General features: G+C 44.7%; 1 protein-coding gene across 4 annotated transcripts in view; it reads right to left on the bottom strand.

The window, feature by feature from the left end:
* The window catches only part of GATA6 (GATA binding protein 6), a 34235-nt gene continuing 19555 nt past the window's right edge, over positions 5334-20013 (bottom strand). For 2 of the 4 annotated variants that reach the window (XM_018039633.1, XM_018039634.1), the window contains exon 7: positions 5334-6767. In XM_018039633.1, coding sequence (XP_017895122.1) covers positions 6600-6767 — 168 coding nt within the window. In that variant the 3' untranslated portion in view covers positions 5334-6599. The remainder of the gene's footprint in view (positions 6768-20013) is intronic. The other 2 variants (XM_018039632.1, XM_018039631.1) reach the window with 1 other exon arrangement.

Genomic DNA, 20013 nt, shown 5'->3' on the forward strand with positions numbered 1-20013 from the left:
GGTATATTTGCATAGGAGTGAAATGACACAGATACGGGATAGTAATTGCAACATTGCTTGAAAAGCAAATGGCTGGAAACAAATGTTCTTCAAGAGGGTACTGATTAAATAATGAACTACTCAGACATACCAAGTAAAAAAAGCAAAATGTAAAGCAATGTGTATAGTACCCTACCACGTGTAAAAAAAAAAATGCTATTATAATGCGTGTGTATGCATGGACAGTTAATGCGTATAATCAATGCAAGAAATAAGTTGTATCTAGTACATGAACTGAGTATCTGGAGAACAGATATAAGAAGGGCAATTGTTTTCCACTATATCCCACTTATAACGTTTTATTTTTGTACTATTCAAGAAACTTCAATGAACACAAAGGCCCCCAAACTGGAGATTCTTCAGCCTTACACAGGACCTCAAGAATCAGATTCTCTGGGGCAGGAACCAGGGGCTGCAATTCTAACAAGCACTGTGTGTGATTCTTGTGCAGAGAAGTTTGAGAAGCCCCAACGGATAACATCACTGGAAACGCAAGTTATCAAAATAATAATAGCAACAGTGATGTAAGCAGTAATGAACACTTCTTTGGAAAGATAAAGTCTAAGACACCACTGCCAAAATCTTGCACAAGCTTTCCTGAAAAAAAGAAAAAAAATTCTTTGGCACAACCAAGCATAGAAAGAGTTTACTCCATGACGAAGTATTCCCTGTTCTCTCTGGTGTTCGGTTTTAACCACTGTTAATCCTTTCACCAGCTTGTAATAGTTTAGCAAAATGCTTTACTCTCATCTTTTGAGCTAGGTAAGAGCATAACAAGCCTTACTTGAAATTATATGAAAAGGAGAGAAGTGAAATATTCAAAGACAGCACACCTCCAAATTCACCACTTTTCGGCTAACAACTATGCACTTTCCGTGTTCTAAAGAAGCTGATGACTGGGAGGAAGGAAGAAGCACATACGTTTAATAGATTTCTTCAGTCTAGGCATGTCTGTGTTGCAAGCCACAGTTGTGTACTTCTGAGATGCTAGGGGGCAGGGCAAGGGCATAGCCTCAAGTTTCACACCGTTTTGGCTCCTGCTCTGTGTTCAATTTCTTCCCCTTTAAACCAAGGTGGAAAAACAGATGGTGGGGGTGATTAGGAGCATGTGCTCTGGAGCCAGATGGCCTGGGTTCAAATCCCAGTTCTGCCACTGTGTAGCTGGGCAAATTACTTAACTTCCCTGTGCCTCAGCAGACACAACTGTTAAAATGGGGATAGCACCACCTCATTCACTTGGCATGGGAATTAGCTACATTGATATAGGTGCAGCACTTTGTATAGAAACTGGTAATGCTGGATAAATACCTGTAATTACTATTTCAGATAAGTCATAGACTGTCAAATGGTAAAGCCAGGGAAGGGGTGGAGAGACAGGGAGGAGAAGTCTGTAATAGCTAAAAAGACACAAAAGGCAAACAACAATGAAAAGTTGGTTATTTCCAAGAAATAAAAACCCAACTACAAGATACTGAAGCAACGGGCCAAGCAAAGCAAAGCTGTTTTTTCCTTGTTCGGCTGATGCTCGGCGGCCAGACCTTTCCATTTTCCGGTCTGGGTCTGTATCACTGGATAAGTTTTATATCAGGAGCCTCCAACCCAGCAGGTCTGGCATTAGGGGGTGGCAGGACCTCTTACCGAGCCCCTGTGCTCATGAACATGACCAGGATTGCCACCCTCAGTGTCCCCAAAGGCAACAGGAGGACTTGATCTCCACAGAAAAACCCAAGGTGACGAGGAGACTGGACGAGCTCAAAAGGAATCCCAAATTCACCAGCTTCCCTGGTCATGGACCCTGGGAGCCCAGACCGGATTGCGGGCCCACCATGGCCTCATTGCAAATAATCTGCACATGGGATTGTGGGCAAAAAAAGCAGATGGAAGGGACCCCCCAAGACCACACTGCCTGCTTTCTCCATTTTATGGTTGCTGTGGAGATTGAGGTTCAGAGAGAGGAAATGACCCATCCTGAAGCTCAGTAATACCTAGATGATTATCTCACCACAGGGACCACTGGTAACTGAAAATAGAAGCCCTTCTACTAATTAAACATTATTTCATCTTTAATTGCCATATTTTAGCCATTCTTAAAAAAAAGTATTCTTATTATTACACATAATAAGTATCTCATTAAAATAATGACATCAGCCATCAAACTATCCCTTCCCTGTAACGACTGCTGAGCAGGGGGCATGGTGATGTATCCAGTCTTACTAGTTCTCCAGGGCAGACTGCAAAGATGCTGCACAGTGCCTGGAGAGGTCACCACTCTGACCTGAATCTCAGAGCCACCTCTCCATCATCCTAGCTTCCCTTTCAAAGCTATTTGGGACTACCAAGCATAATGTACTTATCCAAAGTTCCTACAAACTTACTTAGGCTCTCCGCCTAATATCCTATAGTTGAACCAGTTGAAAACACCACATGATTCCTTTCCTCTGCAGGTCAGGACAGTTATCACCTTGGCCCTGACCCACTCCTCCCTTCCCCAGAGACCACAGCAGAGGGATCTTCTCAGAACCCAGCTCCAGCTAAAGGTTCAGCCACGCAGAATCCATCCTGGAGTTTCAACTGGCCAAAGCTGCAGATACCAAATTTTTACCCACGGACTGTGTTTTGAAAGATCTGGTCTAGCAAGTTGATTAATATTTGTGTCTCCTTTTAAATAATCCAAATTACATCTGATGGTTCATCAGAGCATCCAAACAACAGAAGGTAACCAGTGCCACCAAACTGACTTGCTATTTCAACCCCAAAACAATGCATTTTAATTATTCTGAGCTGCCTTGTTCTGAAAAAAACATTTGATCTCTGCTCTGCCCTCCCACCCTCTGTCCACACACCCTCTCAGAGTCACAGGGATCCAAAGAGCCCGGTGGACAATGCAGGTAGACGCTAGAGCCACCATGCTGCTGCAAATGGAGAGCAGCCTGCAATATGGCTGAGCCAAAGGCTGACTCTATTGCCCTCCCAACAGTCAAATTTATTTCTGATCTGAAACTACATCAGATTTCCAAGGACTGGAGAAAACATTTCCCATGAGCAAGAAATTAATTTGCAGGGGGAAATGAATGGCTTCCTCCATAGGCACCAGGAAACAACATGAAGTGACCCTGAAGAGAGACCCCAGACAGAGCCCTCAGTTACATAAGATGGCCTGGACTCGGCCAAGGGTGACAGAAGACACAAATTTTGCGACACTCAGTAAGGGGGTCTGAGGATTCTTTAAACTGAAGTGCACCTTGTATTTAAATGTATTCCCTAGTAAGAAATGACTTGGGTTTTGTAGGTTATACTTTAGGGGAGAGTGCTGAATTTATATACTTAGAAGAAACTACCAAACGTCTGCTTTAGACAATTACATGTAAGCAAGTACCACTGAAAAGGCCAGATTAGGGGAGTCCATTGTGTTAGGACAGGCTACAAGAAGCCCTTTCCCCCTCTTTCTGCCCCTTATATTTCAAGAATTCCTTCCCCTCTCCCCTTTTTTTAAAAAAGAAGCAGCACTTTAGAACCTAACTGGTATCTTAGGATTAGAAGGAGCAATATTTGAGACCATCCTCAGAAAAAAAAAAAGATCCTCTGAAAGACTCTGTAAGAAAAATTCATTTTCCAGTCAAAGCATATTAACTTGAACATCTCCCAACTCATCAGAAATCACTCAAGGTAATGAGAACCGTAAGAGGAGGAAGGGAAAAAAGAATGAGCCAGTGGAGGTAATTTTCTTCTGCTGTCAGATCATACCAGTTCTACAAAACAATCAGCCGAAGCCAGACTAATATTTCTGAAGCGAACATCTCTGCCACCAGCCACCTGGGCTGAGGGGAGACGGGGAATTCCTCATTCCACTCAGCCCGACTTAGTTCAAAAGTGCAGGTAAGCCAAGGGACACGACTCTCACGGACCATAAACTTCAGGTACACCACATGGAGTGAAAAGTGAAAGTCACTCAATCATGTCTGACTCTTTGTGACCCCATGGACTATACAGTCCATGGAATTCAGGCCAGAATACAGGAATGGGTAGTCTTTCTCTTCTCCAGGGGATCTTCCCAACCCAGGGCTCGAACCCAGGTCTCGTGCATTGCAGGTGGATTCTTTACCGGCTGAGCCACAAGAGAAGCCCAAGAATAGTGGAGTGGGGAGCATTCCATTTGGAGCAGCACCATATGGAGTGACGTATCCAAAACACGCATGCACTGCTAAGAGCTCACACCCTTCCCTCCACGTCAAGTTCACACAGTGCCGGCTATGCACCAGGCACTTCACATGGGTGTGAGTAACTCATCTCAGTCCTATGAGTTACATGTGTGCGTATGTTAAGTGGATTCAGTCACATCCGACTCTGCAACCCTATGGACGGTGGCCCACCAGGCTTCTCTGTCCGTGGGACTTCCCAGGCCAGATTACTGGAGTGGGTTGCCATTCCCTCCCCAAGCGGATCTTCCTGACCCAGGGATCAAACCCGCATCTCTTATGTCTCCTGCATTGGCAGGCAGGTTCCTTAGTGCCACCACATGCCTTATGTTATGAGGAAAATGAAAGCTGGGTAGCTTGTCCAAGGTCACCAAGCTCTCCTTGCAGAGCAGGGACTTGAAACCTCGTGGTCTCACTCCAGACCTCACTCTCTTTAACACTGTCCCTGCCCATCATAGCGTATTAGGGTACAAGCTTCACTTCACTGACTTCACTGACTTCTCCCCCAACACATACACATCCCAGGCCTGCATCTGGCTTCCAGCAACACCCCACCACAAAAGACGACTTCCCTTTTCCTGGTTCAGGCTGGACCCCACAGATTGGCTGTAATCAGTACATGATTTACAGAGCTGTCATGTTTAGGGAGCCAAAATGAAAGGCTATCATTTAGTGTTGTGAAAGAGCCTCCTCATTGAAACCCATGCTGCAATGTAAAAAAAGAGAGGCCACTCCAACCATTTTCTTTCTTCTGCTGAGTATAAAGACTTTAACTTCACGAGAGCTTGGAGATGTCACCACACTCTGTAAAACGGAGGAACTAGGAAGGAATTCCTTCTGTCTCTGGGCCACAGAGTATATTTCACTCAGTGGAAAAGAAACTCAGGACTTTTTCAATGTTTTTAAGGCTTGATCCTAAACAGAATGCTTATAATCACAGATAGTGTCATATAATACTGGGTCTTTTTCACTTACAAAATTGTCCTCAATGCAACGAAAGTGGAAACTTGATACCATATGTCAACTTCAGACAAAACAAGGTATAACACAGGTCCAAGAGGACAATTCATTGAAAGTCTGTAAGACCATTTGCAAATATCACATGTACTTGCTTTATATGAATGTCTATAGCCATACACAGTATCAGAATGAAACTATAAGGGAAGGAATTCACTGTACAGAAGACAAAACAATACCCTTTTTATTTTTAAAACTCTGGTGAAATAGGTTTCCATATGACATCCCATTGACTTCATCATGGTGTGTACAGATGCCTAAAGTATTTACAAATGTTATCTGTTAGGTAGTAAAGTTTTGTTGCCATTTTTCCAGCACATATTCCACAGTAAAATAAAGGGGCGATACTGGTGTTCTTATACAAAAATTCTTAACAAGTGGATAAAGGCAATTTACCTGAGAGAAGATTTGTTCTTGAAATATTTTTTTCAAAACTGGAAATCTAGAAATGGGATGTAGTTGTAAAAGAAGCATAAGAATGTCTAAGTTTACATTTTCTTCTTTTAAATTATTTAAGTACCATTAAGTTAAAATGTTTACATTCATTATAAAAAATGTTGTTAAATCTTTTATGCAAATGATTTAACACTGATTGCTGCAACGCAAATTGCACTTTTTAAAAAAATTATTGTTTACATGGAAGAAAAATATCTTTTTGTTTGCTACCCTGTTTACAAATTCGGACTGACTTCGGGTCAGTCGCACAATGTGAACTTTGAGAAACGTCAGTCACAGTGTATGTTACAGTTACGATGCAGTCCTGCAAACCGAGTGATGTTTTTGAAGAGACCTCAAGAACCGACTCAGCCTCCGGAGGTGTGTACCAAACGAAGGATCTTCTCCATGAACGCAAGGGAAATCAGGGAAGGGGGCTGTGGAAAGGGGGCGGAGAAATTCTGGAATAACCAAAACCGATCAGAAGAAGCACATGATTTGGGGCAATACACATAAAACTTTGGCTTAAAAATCTCTTTCGATATTCCATGGCAGGCCAGGCCCCGGTCGTAGTTCCGGTTTCTGCACGTGGCATGATAGACATCCAATCCCCTGGCCGACCCAGAGACCAGCTGCCTGGAAGCGGCCACCGTGGCCAGGGAGGCTGTGGGCTGCCCCGGTCCTTCCCTGCAGAGGCGGTCCCTCTTCTCCTTGGGTCTTCAAGACAGGGCCCCAGGGGCAAGGCAGAGCAAGCCTCTCAGGAGATTCATCTCTTTCAAATAAAGGCACAGAAATCATGTATCAGAAAGATGTCTGGTCAGCATCTTCGGCCCAGTCCGGACTGCTTGCCAAGAGGATCCGTGAAGGCGGTCCCGTGGGCCAGCAGCGTCCTCCTCTGGTCCCCACGGCCACTCAGGCCAGGGCCAGGGCGCACCAGGAATCCTGCCTCACCGACGACGTGACTTCGGCCGGCGAGGCCAGGCTGACGCCGATGTACAGCCCGTCTTGACCTGAGTACTTCAGCTCGCTGTTCTCGGGGTTGGTGCTGTCCCCGGCACCGGACATCACCGAGCCGCCTGCCTGGTGGAAGAGGGGGACAGAGAGAAGGGGACAGACAGTTACCGATAAACGTGTCAGGCAGGGCTTCCCTGGTGGGGGCTCAGTGGTAAAGAATCCACTGCCAGTGCAGGAGATGCGGGTTCAATTCCTGATTCAGGAAGATCCCACTTGCAGCGGAGCAACTAAGACTGTGTGCCTCAACTACTGAGCCTGTGCTCTAGAGCCCAGGAGCCACAACTACTGAGCCCCACATGCCCCAGAGCCTGTGTTCCGCAACAGGAAAAGCCACTGCAATGAGAAGCCCAAGCATCGGAGACTAGAGAGGAGCCGTCGCTCGCCACAACTATAGAAAAGCTTGTGCAGCAATGAAAAACATAATATAAAATATATTAAATTATTATTTTTTTTAAAATATGTCAGGGAGAGACAATCGAGATGGTAGACTAGCTGGCAGAGCTGCTCACTGGGCGGTGAGATGCCCTTGACCCAACCCTGGTGATTTCAGCTCTTAGAATCAGCCTCCTGCTCCTGTTATTAACTCATGGCAGGAACCAGCCGGCAAGATCTACATGGACACAGGTAGGAAGGGAAACTGGAGGCAGCCTATTTGTAAAAAGTGCCAAATGCTCAGATCTCTGACAGTGAAACAAACCACAACACATAGGTCCACAGGCCCTAAGGATGCCCACACACTCTAATCTCTGCAAAAGAGAAAGTGCAGAGCACTGCATGGACACACACACACACACACAGCAGAACCATGAGGCTTAGCAGTTCTATTAAAGTCTAAGAAGGAAAAGATACATCGTTCAGCAAGGGCTGATAAATGAAATTTTTGGGCACTGACTTCATGGAAAATTAACCCATGCATGCGGCTGTTGCTGCTGCTGCTAAGTTGCTTCAGTCATATTCGACTCTGTGCAACCCCAGAGACGGCAGCCCACCAGGCTCCCCCGTCCCTGGGATTCTCCAGGCAAGAACACTGGAGTGGGATGCCATTTCCTTCTCCAGTGCATGAAAGTGAAAAGTGAAAGTGAAGTCGCTCAGTCGTGTCCAACTCTTAGCGACCCCATGGACTGCTGCCTACCAGGCTCCCTCGTCCATACACAGGCTTTAATTCTTCCCAAGAAGAACAGGTCATATTTGAAGCAGGCCACATGATAAAGAATATGCTAGCCTAGCATCTTATATCTGTCATGATCATGACAATTATTTCTTGAAGCAAAAGGTCATTTTTCTCGTTTCATTCCCTCCATCCAAATTAAAAAAGTCAAATAGCAAACATGATATAATTTAGTAAAATCAAATCAAAATAACTAAAATCATGTTTAGACCATGGTTTGAGAAAACAGTTGCATTTGGCTTTTTTTTAATCTAACCAAATTCAAATACTTTTAAATCACTTTGTCCTCCTTCTAAAGCATTGTAGTTGTTTAGACATTAAGTCATGTCCAACTCTTTCGGGATCCCATGGACTCTAGCTCACAAGGCTCCTCTGTCCATGGAATTTCTAAGGCAAGAATACTAGAGTGGGTTACATTTCCTTCTCCAGGGGATCTTCCCAACCCAGGCATCAAACCCGCGTCTCCTTCATTGTCAGGCGAATTCTTTCCCACTGAGCCACCAGGGAAGCCTGGTATTTCTTCTGAACTTTCAGGGTTTCCATAAACTACCATCTATTTGTCTTTTAACACAGGTAGAACATCTTGCACTTTTCAAAGCATTTCTTTTTTACATTCACAAGCCCATTAAATCCTAAAACATCCATCTGTCTGGCCAAGTTGATGTTACATCCACTTCAGAGGAACACAGGGCACCAGACACAGGACAAATGAATGGAAGTTTCCCAGAGGGTCCCTGGCTCCACTCAGGGGCCTGGTAGTGGATGCAATCCTACCCTCTCCTCTCCAGAGATCTGGTTTTGTCTCGAATCCTCAGAATAACTGTATGGGACCGAGAGGCAGGACTGCAGGAAGTCTGACCACGGAACTTCCCCCCAGCTGGATAGACCGAAACAGGCCCTTCCACACTAACCAACCCTTCCCCTCCCTGGCAAAAAATGAAGGTTTGTGAAAATCCAGCAATAGCACACCCCACCAAAACTTATTTTTAAATAACATGAGCTTAAAGATGTAAACAAAGGGCTCTGGGTGCCTAAAAAAAAGGAAGTTTCACAAACTCATTGAGATGTCTAATATTTAAAGTAGGTTCTTGTGAAATAGATGAAATAACCCTGTTAAACAAACTAAAGCTATGGATTTACATACACATACAAATATGGTGGCCTTCCCAGGTGGCTCAGGGGTAAACAATCCAACTACAATGCAGGAAATCCTGGTTTGATCCCTGGATCGGGAAGATCTCCGGGAGGAGGGCATGGCAACCCACTCCAGGATTCTGGCCTGGAAAATTCCATGGACAGAGGAGCCAGGTGGGCTACAGTCCATGAGGTTGCAAAGAGTCAGACACGGCTGAAGCAACTGAGCATGCATGCACAAATATGGTGATTCCTTTTAGAAAACCTCAGCTATAAGCAAACTAACCATGGATCCAGACTTAACCCCCAAAGAAATACATAAAAGGATGCTATTCAATTATGAAAGGAGTCTTCAGTTTAGAAAAGAGCTGTCATACAACTAGTAGAGTGAGGTCCCTCGTACACGATTGCCATATCCAGATTTATATTAGCTCCCTATTCTCCCAAAAAGCGTTTTCTTCGCATCTATCTGACAAATGTGACTTCACCGCAGGAAGTGCTGTTTTCTGGAATGGAGGGGTGCCTAGACTGGCCCAGGAAGCAGCTCACCTCAAATGGCCAGACGTGCTGCGCTGTCACCACAAGTCACAACCAACAACATCAGTAGGGCACAGCAGAGCCAGACAGTGGGGCTGAGAGCCCCAGAGACAGTCACTCCCGGGTGGTGTGGGCAAACCAGGACAGATACACTCAAAAGTAAGACTGCTCAACAGCTGTCATGAGTTTATGACTGTCTGAGACAGGAAGGTGGAACGAGAGGTCCGAAAAGGAATTGCAAAGAAAGGATACCTTGCAGACGGCCACAGACAGCCTGCACGGTGGGACCAGCTTTGGCTTTCCAATTCTACCCTAGTTGCAGCCACCCACCTCCTGAGCCTCCTCCCCAGGAAACCAGCCCTACCTCAAGTATGTTCACGACAATTAAGTGAGCTAATGTTTGCAGATGCAGAATCCCTTGCCATGTTAAACATTCCTTCAAGGGAAGCTATTGTTGTGGGTGAGGAAAGGGTGTTCAAAATTGGAAGAATGCAGGATGTGGGGAGGCCTGCTCGCAAGACAAGACGGCTGAAAGGGAAGGACATGAAGCAACGAGTCAGAAGAGGCTATGGGAGAGGGAAACTGGAAAGTCTGACCTAGAACTTTCTCAGTTTCCTCACCTGGAAAATAGAAATAAACAGGCAGCTACATCAGGAGATTGTTGCTAGGGTTAAATTAGAATATATAAAGAAAGCCCTTGTCTCTGACCGTAGTCAAGACTGAGTGCGTGCATGCTACTATGAAAAAGTGTTAGTCGCTTAGTCGTGTCCAACTCTTTTCAACCTCATGGACTGTGGCCTCGCTGTAGAGGTACCTGATGGGCTACAGTCCATGGACTTCTCCAGGCAAGAATACTGGAGTGGGTAGCCCATTCCTTCCTCCAGGGTAATCTTCCCAGCCCAGGGATCAAACCTGTGTCTCCTGCATTGCAGGTGGATTCTTTACCATCTGAGCCACCAGGGAAGCCCTCTGCTACTCTGAGAATTTTGTTTTTGCGGTGAAGAAGCATGGACCTAATGGAATCTCCCCAATGTCATTCTTCACCAGGCAATTTGCAGCCATGGATGGGTGGGAGCAGCCAGAGCTAAGTTCACTTCAACCAGGAAGTTATTCTAACCACCGATGACGGCTCTCCTCAGAAAGAAAGCCAGGCCCTCCTGCACCCTTTCAAAAGGTTCACTGGCCCTTTATTAAATAAGCTGCATTAAAGAAATATTAATACCCTGAATATTATTCTTACACCTGAACAACAGTCTTAAAAGCTACTACTGAAATGCTTATTGTCGTCTTTGTTCAGACAAAAATGTTATATGGCAAGCAAATCCAAAATTACATGGGTGATGCGCTCCTGAAAAAAATATCAACTCGTGTGAAATCAAAAGCAATATCTGTTATCTGTGAGAAGAAAAATAAAATAAGTACTTGTGCCCAAGGTTTGAGAAACTTAATTTTTATAATAGTGGAAACCATGGAAATAATCTAATGTCTCATAATATGGGGATGGTCTGGGAAAGCAAGGGCTATCCACTCAGTGAACAATTATGCAATTATTGAACCTAATAAGATCATGCAGCAAAATGGGAAAAATCCGGTAATGCAATGTTAATTGAAAAACCACAGGAAAGAAACTCTAAATAATTACAACTTATCCACGGGCACACATAGGTATTTCAAGAGAACCTAGGTGAGGAGGTAAGGGACCACCTGAGAGGGCCCAACCTATTAGCCATCCATAGCTTTCTTTTGAATATTTTAATGGAGTGGCACAGTGCTGTCTAACTCTGGGGGAGAGTGGAAGACATCAGGTCTGGAAACACAAGGCACCAGCGCTTGAGAAATGAGCTAGGCTGGACAGAGTCATAAAATAGCATGAAAAACAGGGAGGAATCAGATGGAGGGAGGATCAGAAGGGCCCACACACACCCTGAAGTCACCTCCACACCACCTGGCATAGATTGGAACCTGGCCAGCCATGCACGTGTGAACCACAGTTTCAGGTACCTGAAAACATCACACAGAGTACACAGTTCGGCCAATCAGTATAACCTGAGCTCTTGAAACTGGCATCTAACTGCAGAAGAAGTCTAGAACTGGCATAACTCTCCTTCCTAAGAAACCTGGCTTGTCACGTTGTCATGTTAAGTATCTTCCCCTCACTGGGCATATGCAAGCTGCCTCTCAAAAAGCAGTTTATTATGTTTGCCGGCTGGAGGAATGGGGGAAGGGATAGTTAGAGAGTTTGGGATGGCCATGTACACACTGCTGTGTTTAAAACGGATAACCAACAAGGACCTCCTTTAAAGCACAGGGAGCTCCGCTCAGTGTCATGTGGCAGCCTGGATGGGAGGGAAGTTTGGAGGAGAATGGGTACAGGTATGGCTGAGTCCCTTCACTGTTCACCTGAGACTATCACAACATTGTTAATTAGCTGTGAAAGGGAAAGTCATTCAATTGTGTCCGACTCTTTGTGACCCCATTGACTATACAGTCCACGGAATTCTCCAGGCCAGAATAGGAGAGTGGGTATAGGCTTTCCCTTCTCCAGGGGATCCTCCCAACTCAGGAATCGAACTGAGGTCTCCTGCACTGCAGGTGGATTCTTTTATCAGCTGAGCTACCAGGGAAGACTCTATAATCCGCTATATGCCAAAACAAAATAAAAAATTTTTAAATAAAAGTTAAAAGGAAAAAAAAAGAGAGAGAGAGAGAATCAGTTCGATTTGGGGAGAAAATCAGAGATAACTTATTATAACCCTTGACCCAGCACACACACACACACACACACACAAAGACAAGTATAACTGTCAACCAGTTAAGGTTTTCCCACATCTACTTAAATCCCTGAAAGGATCAGTACACAGACATTTCAAAGCAGGCACGTCACTAACCTAAACCAGCCTAATCCCCCAAAAGTTCCTGAACAAAAGCAGGAGAGAGCACTCCGGACGCCCACAGCCGAGCCATCCTTCTTCCTCTGGGAGGCTGCCTGGCCAGCCCAGGTCCTGGCTCTTTCTCTGATCAAAGTGCAACCCGAGGGTGGAGCAGAAATCTGTTCTGTGTTTCCACTCCCAGCTTATCGGCCTCCACCCTCCCACAGACTGAAAATGGAGGCACTTCCTGTTGAAAGAATGTGTTATCAGCCCCAACCCAGGCTGGGCTTAGCACCGAAAAGCAGGCCAGGTCAGATGGGGGACCCAGAGCAACCAGCCGGACACCCCACCTCCTACAGGAATAAATTAATTTAGGGACAAGTAGCAGCTGCCGACGCGAACACGGAAAATCTCCCCTGGCCTGAGAGGCGACACAGTGATTTCTGGCTCACCCAGACTGTTTTCCAGTGAGAAGAAGCCTTCGCTCATTTTCAGACACAGATCTGCAAAGCCTCCAGTGGATGCCCTGCGGCATCTGACTCACACTGGGGCCCACCAGGACTTCCCTGGCGGCTCCCTCGATAAAGAGACCGCCAGGAATGCAAGAGACCGCGGTTCGACCCCTGGATGGGGAAGATCCCCTGAAGAAGGAAATGGCAACCCACTGCAGTGTTCTTGCCTGGAGAATCCCCACGGGCAGAGGAGCCTGGTGGGCTCCTGCCTGAAGTCCGTGGGGTTGCAAAAGTCAGACACAGCAACTGTGTGAGTTCTCTCTTTTCCTTTCCTCGTCACATCCCATAATAGGCAGGCCCAGAGAAAGCCTCTACGGTCCTGAAGGAGCAGTCCTGGAAAGGTGATACATCAGAGCAAAGGGAACCCCTGAAAGACACAGCTTTTCCAGGAGAATTGCAGAGGTTCTCTGGCTTGTGAATTATAGATCTCGTTTTTGAGGAAGAAAACCAAGAAGGAATGGGCTGATCTGGAGAAACAAACCCAGCACCCCCGATGGGTTGGGGGAAGTGAGACCATTCCCAGAGCACAGGACTTTGAAGATGACCACCCTGCCTCCTCAGCGTGGGTTCAGGCTGTCAGCTTCCATGGTGTCTGATCTCTCCTTCCTACACCTCTAAATAAGCTGGGGTTACAGCTATTTCCTGGGTGAGGGGAAGCCAGCCACCCCTCACTGCTAAAGCTCTCGTCTCTTCTAGGGCTTCCCAGGGGGCTCAGTGGTAAAGAACTCACCTGCCAAGCAGGAGACTCTGGATCCCTGGATTGGGAAGATCCCCTTGAGGAGGAAATGGCAACCCACTCCAGTATTCTTGCCTAGTAATTCCCCATGGGCAGAGGAGCCTGGTGGGCTACAGTCCATGGGGTCGCGGGGGGGGGGGGCACAACTCAGCGACTAAACAATAATGCAGGTAGATGGAAAAGATGTGGGTTCGATCCCTGGATTGGGAAGATCCCCTGGAGGAGGGCACAGCAACCCACTCCAGCATTCTTGTCTGAAGAATCTCACGGACAGAGGAGCCTGATGGGCTATAGCCCACAGAGTTGCAAAGAGTCGGACGCAAATAGAGCCACTTAGCCCAGACTGCTTTCATAACCTCTAGGTTAGCCCCTGTGGTGCTTCACAGCAGCCGTCCTCAAAAGAAAAAAAAAAAAAGAAGAAGAAGAAGAAAGAAAAACTAAGTGCATGTTTCAGCAAAAGTAGAAACACTTTCAGATAAACTTCCATGATCATTTCAGTTTGGATGGAGGGAAGAGGGGCCAGACACAAAAGTGACCCAGTTGACAGTCACGGAGGTAACACGAGGAAGCTACACAAACACACACAGGTTCTGTCTCGGCCAGGATGTGTGAAAGCCATCCATGGTGACAAAACCACGAATTCTCCCACAACTGCTCAACAACGCTCAAGAAGAGAGTGTCACCTCAGCCGATGACCCAACTCAGTGTTTCACAGAAGAGTTTATTTCTTTGTAATTTAGCAAACAAATTATTTACTGAGAAGAGTTCATCAGCCACCCCCTTGAGCCCTCTTCCCCCTTCCGGGTCTGAATTGGCCAGGTTACATCCATAGGCTACTGCTGCTGCTGCTGCTGCTGCTGCTGCTGCTAAGTCACTTCAGTGTCCAACTCTGTGCGACCCCATAGACGCCAGCCCATCAGGCTACCCCGTCCCTGGGATTCTCCAGGCAAGAACACTGGAGTGGGTTGCCATTTCCTTCTCCAATGCACAAAAGTAAGAAGTGAAAGTGAAGTGGCTCAGTTGTGTCCGACTCTTCGCGACCCCATGGACTGCAGCCTTCCAGACTCCTCTGTCCATGGGATTTTCCAGGCAAGAGTACTGGAGTGGGGTGCCATTGCCTTCTCCGATCCATAGGCTAGACGCTGCTATTTTTAAGGAGGAAAAGAATTCTTCTATAGACACACTCTACGCTGGGCAAAGGAACAAACTGTTTTACACGTTCGTACACACAAACAGCAAGCATGTTGTGATGAAGGCTGGCCCCAAGTTTACAAGGACCTTGGGTTTATCAATACGAGCCTGATATACTGAAAAAGTTCATTCATTTTTTTTCCCCACAGCTTCCATAAGATGTTATGGAAAAATCCGAGCTACCTTTTTGGCCAAACTGATACAAATCTAAATTGCAGGGGGAAAAGGATTTGTCCCACAACTTGAAGTCACTGGCCTCCTGAAGAAAAGGTTTATCTTCTGAAATGAACCAAAATGGATGACTTTAGTCAAATTCAGTGGTAAAAGATCCAGTGACAAGATAAAAAACCTGGTGGATCAGGATCTTAATTTTTAAAAATTAGCTATAGGAGCTTGGATGAGCCTCCTGCTCTGGCCATCTCCGCTAGACAAAATGGAGAGCAGTCCATGAACCCAGCAACACTGACAAGAAAGCATTATGGGAAAAAAAAGTAAGCAAGCATTATGAAACTGTTAAGAATCACAACAAATGAAAAATCATTGCTATCAGGGAAATAAAAGTATTTAAACACAGTTACTTTGTTAACATAATAGCTTTATGTCTCTAAATTCCCTCCATGAAGAAAGATTTATGTCTAATGTCTTGGGATGGAAAAAAAAAAATGCCATGCAAATAAAAGCACATCACTATCAACTTCCAAGGTCATATTTAAACAGTGCTAGTCTTCTCGAGCTTCAAAGCTGTCTGTAGGCATCTCCCACTTACGCTACACTCTATTCCTAAGGACCAGATGGTGGGAATTATTTTTCCCCTTTAGTAGAGGGAGGAAAACAGGGGCTTTACAAAACCTTGGCAGCTCACTATAGTCACACACAGAGCTGGAGCTAGCGCCTGGCTGCCTGACTGTGTCCTTCCAGCTGTTAATCCGTGAACCCAGAGAATAAACTTCAGACCATACTCAGGCTCCACCATGAATCAGATGACTAAACATAATGAGAGCTTTCAATTACAAGTATTGTTACCCTGGTGGTTCAGTAGTAAAGGATCCGCAAGCGATGCAGAAGACGCAGGAGACCAGGGTTGGATCCCTGGGTCGGAGAGTCCCTGGAGGAGGGCATAGCAACGCACTCCAGTATTCTTGCCTGGAGAATCCCATGGATAGAGGAACCTGACGGGCTACAGACCATGGGGTCGCAAAGAGTCAGACACGACTGAAGCGGCTGGGCACTTGTTCACGTGCTGTGTTTAATAGGGTAAAAATATGATTCTGGAGCGTGTGCACCAGCTCTGGTAAAACCATGCCATGCTAACAGCTACCAAAAGGGGCCATACACCAAGTAAATTATCATTTAAACATTGTCAAGTAATGACTTGGAATTGTTTACTCAAAAGACTCCAAATACCTGTTATTTGTTCAAATTGTTCTTAAAATCTAGGGTGAATAAAATCATCTCTTTTCACTACAGCTCACAAACGCGTGAGCACTTGCCCTGATGTGGTAGGTAGCCGAATCATGAATGATCGCCTGTGTCAAGACCTGTCTTTGGAGATGCTTTTTAAAATTATTCAAATTTCAGAGAAAATTAACAAATTGGTCTAAACACAAAGCTTAACAGATTGTATTTAATTCATATCCATTAGATCTTCATATTGCTAGTAACTCTTTTGGCAGACACCCATGAAATGCATAATAAATTACTTTTTGTTCCAGTAAAGGAATTCATTTTCTTCGAAGATTCATTTAGCAATAACATTTCAGGGCACCCTAAGCCAGATTTCTTAAATTTGGCTGTGTTTTCCCGTAACATTATTTCATGTTTTGTGACAATTTTGTATATTCTTATAGAGGCAGAAGAAAAAAAATATCAGAGTATCTGTAATCTGCAAAGAAAAGTCGTGTTCTGAGATGAATCCGTGTAACTTGAGGCCATAACAAAAAGGCGACACCCAACCCACACTATTCTTTACCTAGCATTCTAGCTTTCAGATTGTGACAATGAGTCACTTATTAAACAAACCACAGTCCTGTGATAAATTGGGTGGACACATAGGTTACAAACTATTTAAAGAGGGAAACAGCTTTACTGTTTCCTAACAGACATACAGCCTCATTGGATATTAGTGTAGTAAGTGTATTTCTAACCACCATCCTCCTCAGGACACAAGCACACAAGGATAAAAAAGAAAAAGAAAAAACCGGGAAGTCTAGAAAAGGCCCTCAAATCAAAATGAAACTATGCAAACTCCACATGCTTCCACGCTCCTTGCCAGGGTGACGTGTGACTTTCTCAGTGAAGGCCAATGTGGTCAGACAGGAACGTGAGTGAGTTATTAGAAGGGGCTGTGAAAGAAGAAAAGAAAGGGAGCCTGGCACGTAAGGAGCGTGAAGATAAAATGCCAACAAAATATTTATGTTCATGGCTTGCAGCAAGTGGCGAGTGGTATATTAATAACTGCGATGATGGGCCGACTCCCTGGGAGCGGTGGGAGACGTCGGCTCCAGCCCCGGCTGCAAGGCGGGCTTGTCTTGTGACCTTATGGAGTCACTCCGGATCCTGGTTTACAAATGAGCCCCTCATAATACCTAAGTGCAACACTCTCCCATACCCTCGTGCAAGATTAATGCCTTTTTAACTCTTTTTATTCATTTAGAGAAAAATAAATATCTTGGACTATAAACTCTTGGGTGGAGGAAATGGACGCTAGCCTCTTTAAGAAATGCTTTTTAATGATTTTATAAAAATTAAATTGAAGGCAATTTGCATATTCTGCAAGTTCCAACTCACTTGGCACTCACTAAGCACAGGTTTAAATCCCACTTTAAAAGGATTTTGGTACCTCGATCTTTTATTTCATATTTTAAGGGAGACTTTTTACCATTCTATTAGGCATGTCAACAACAGTAAACTTGTCTATCTATTGGTTTTTTTTCCTATTACCCAGCTAACAAAGCCCTAGAAATGCAATGGGTTTTATTGATAAGTATATGTAACAAGAAAATGTATACAGTATAGTTTATATATTTGGTCATGAGCAAATCACTTCTATGGTGCTATTCTCCTAGCTGTACCATCAGCCAAAACTAACCAAAATTAATCAGATTTCTTTAAGAAAATGCCGTTTCTTCCCCCTAAAGATTTCAACAGCGCGGGTACTATCACATATGAATTCAGTGTGCTGTAATGGTTAAAAACACTGACTCTGAATCTGCCAGGCCTGGATCCAATTCCAAGCCCGTCTCTTAATCTGATACATAACCTTGGGCCTATTACTGAGTGTCACTCCCCAAAATAGAAAATAGAAAAAGATACCTCATTTATACAGTGATAATTGGGAATAAAAAAGATACAAAAAACAACTGGAACATAAAAGGTACTTGGTAAGTTAGTCTCCTGCCTTCCTACATCCCACAATCTTACAAATGAGAAAGTACAAGAAACAGAGAAAACTCAAGGCAACCATCTGATGATTAATCCACTAACACCCAATTCTTGAGTGCCCTAAAGGTGTATGTGGAACATTCAATGTAAGAGCTAAGCAGGAACTTTGGCCCCCACTTGAACAGCCTCTTAAATCTTCTCCTTCTGACACGTGAGGCCCTCTGAGTGAAAGCAACTCTGACTGTATGTAGGTCCTTCATGAATGTTCCTTTCAGCTATCTAAGCACTATAAGGATAATTAGTAATAATAGAAGCTACAATTGTGTGACCAACATTATGTCGAGTAAATCCGAAGCAATTCAACTACTCAGGGGAAAAGACAGTGGAATATAAAACTTACTAATAAAGAAAGAAGCTACGTGACTCAAGGGATGTTTTCCCGTTTTCATCATAGGATGCAAATATTAACATATAAAATAAAATCCATAAAAAGAATATAAAATATTAACTTGCCAAGTACCTAACCTTTCTTCAGAGGCCTTATAAAGACATCCAGACAGCCCAAGAAGTGTCAGTCCCTAAATCACTACCCCTCATCTACGAGCACTTAAGCACTTAACTCTTTCAAACCACTTCTAGCACGAGATTTAGCACCATGCAGCCCAGAGGTATTGCTTCTGACAAGGTCATTGCATAAAGCTGTTACCAAGGAGAGGCTGCAGGGAAGAGTCTCCCTAGGCAGACAGCCTCCCTGAGGTTAAAGGAGGAAGGAATTGAGATACCTGTTCAGCACAGAGAAACGGACCAATGAGCAACGCTCACCCAAAGGCAGAGACCCACCCACCAAGAGAGAAATCTGAGGTGCGATCCCCGTGTCTCAGTCTAAGGACGCCTGCCTCTCTCCCAGGAAGCCGTCTATCACCAAGCACCAACCACAAAGTGAGGAAATGAATCCCTATCACTAACACGCCCTCCCTAATAGTCTCCATTCTGAAGGGTCACCTGGCAGCCACCCTGAAACTATCTTGCCCCCAAGGAGCCCCTGGGGACCAAGAAACTAAACATTCTAAGTTCTAAGGTCAGGACACACCACATGTTTCAAGGAGGGAGTTTTCCTTGCTTGTAAAATGTACAAAAAAGGATCATGTGAGCATTAGTTTACATCAATTATCAAAACACGCCCAGTTCAGGATGGTTTAATTGTCAGACTATAACGACATGGTTGACGAGAAACCACAGTAGGTATTAAGAGAAAGCCCACCATTTAGAAATGAACTTAGATCGCTTCTCGGCCTTTTGGCTAAGATCAAGTGTAGAAATGAACTTAGTGTGGACCCTACCTAAGGCTTAATATGGACTTGAAAGCAGTTTGAAATATCTGCCTTCCACCTAATGGATCCATCTCATCTCCTGCTGTTGTCTTTTTACACCATAAGCTCAGCCATACTGAATTCCTAAAACTGTGCCCTTGAAGAATCATAGCTACCCATGATCTTCTTCCTGGAGGCCTTGATCCCAATTTTTCCCCTACAAAAGTCCTCCACAACTGATTCAGATTTCCTCTCCTCTGTGAAGCCGTTTCCAACCCCGTACTTGGAATTCACGGCTCCCTACTTTTTGACTTCTACTTTGTTGTTCTTTTATAGCTTTTTCAAATCTCATCTGTCTGTACATACGTGCTCCCACCACTACCACCACATTATGAACAATCCAATGTCTGGAACCTTGTTTTACGACATGAAACACAGTGTCGCCCCAGTACAATGCTCCTTAAATAGAACAA

This window comes from Capra hircus, chromosome 24 (assembly GCF_001704415.2).
Source record: "Capra hircus breed San Clemente chromosome 24, ASM170441v1, whole genome shotgun sequence".
In the NCBI taxonomy this organism is placed as follows: Eukaryota; Metazoa; Chordata; class Mammalia; order Artiodactyla; family Bovidae; genus Capra; species Capra hircus.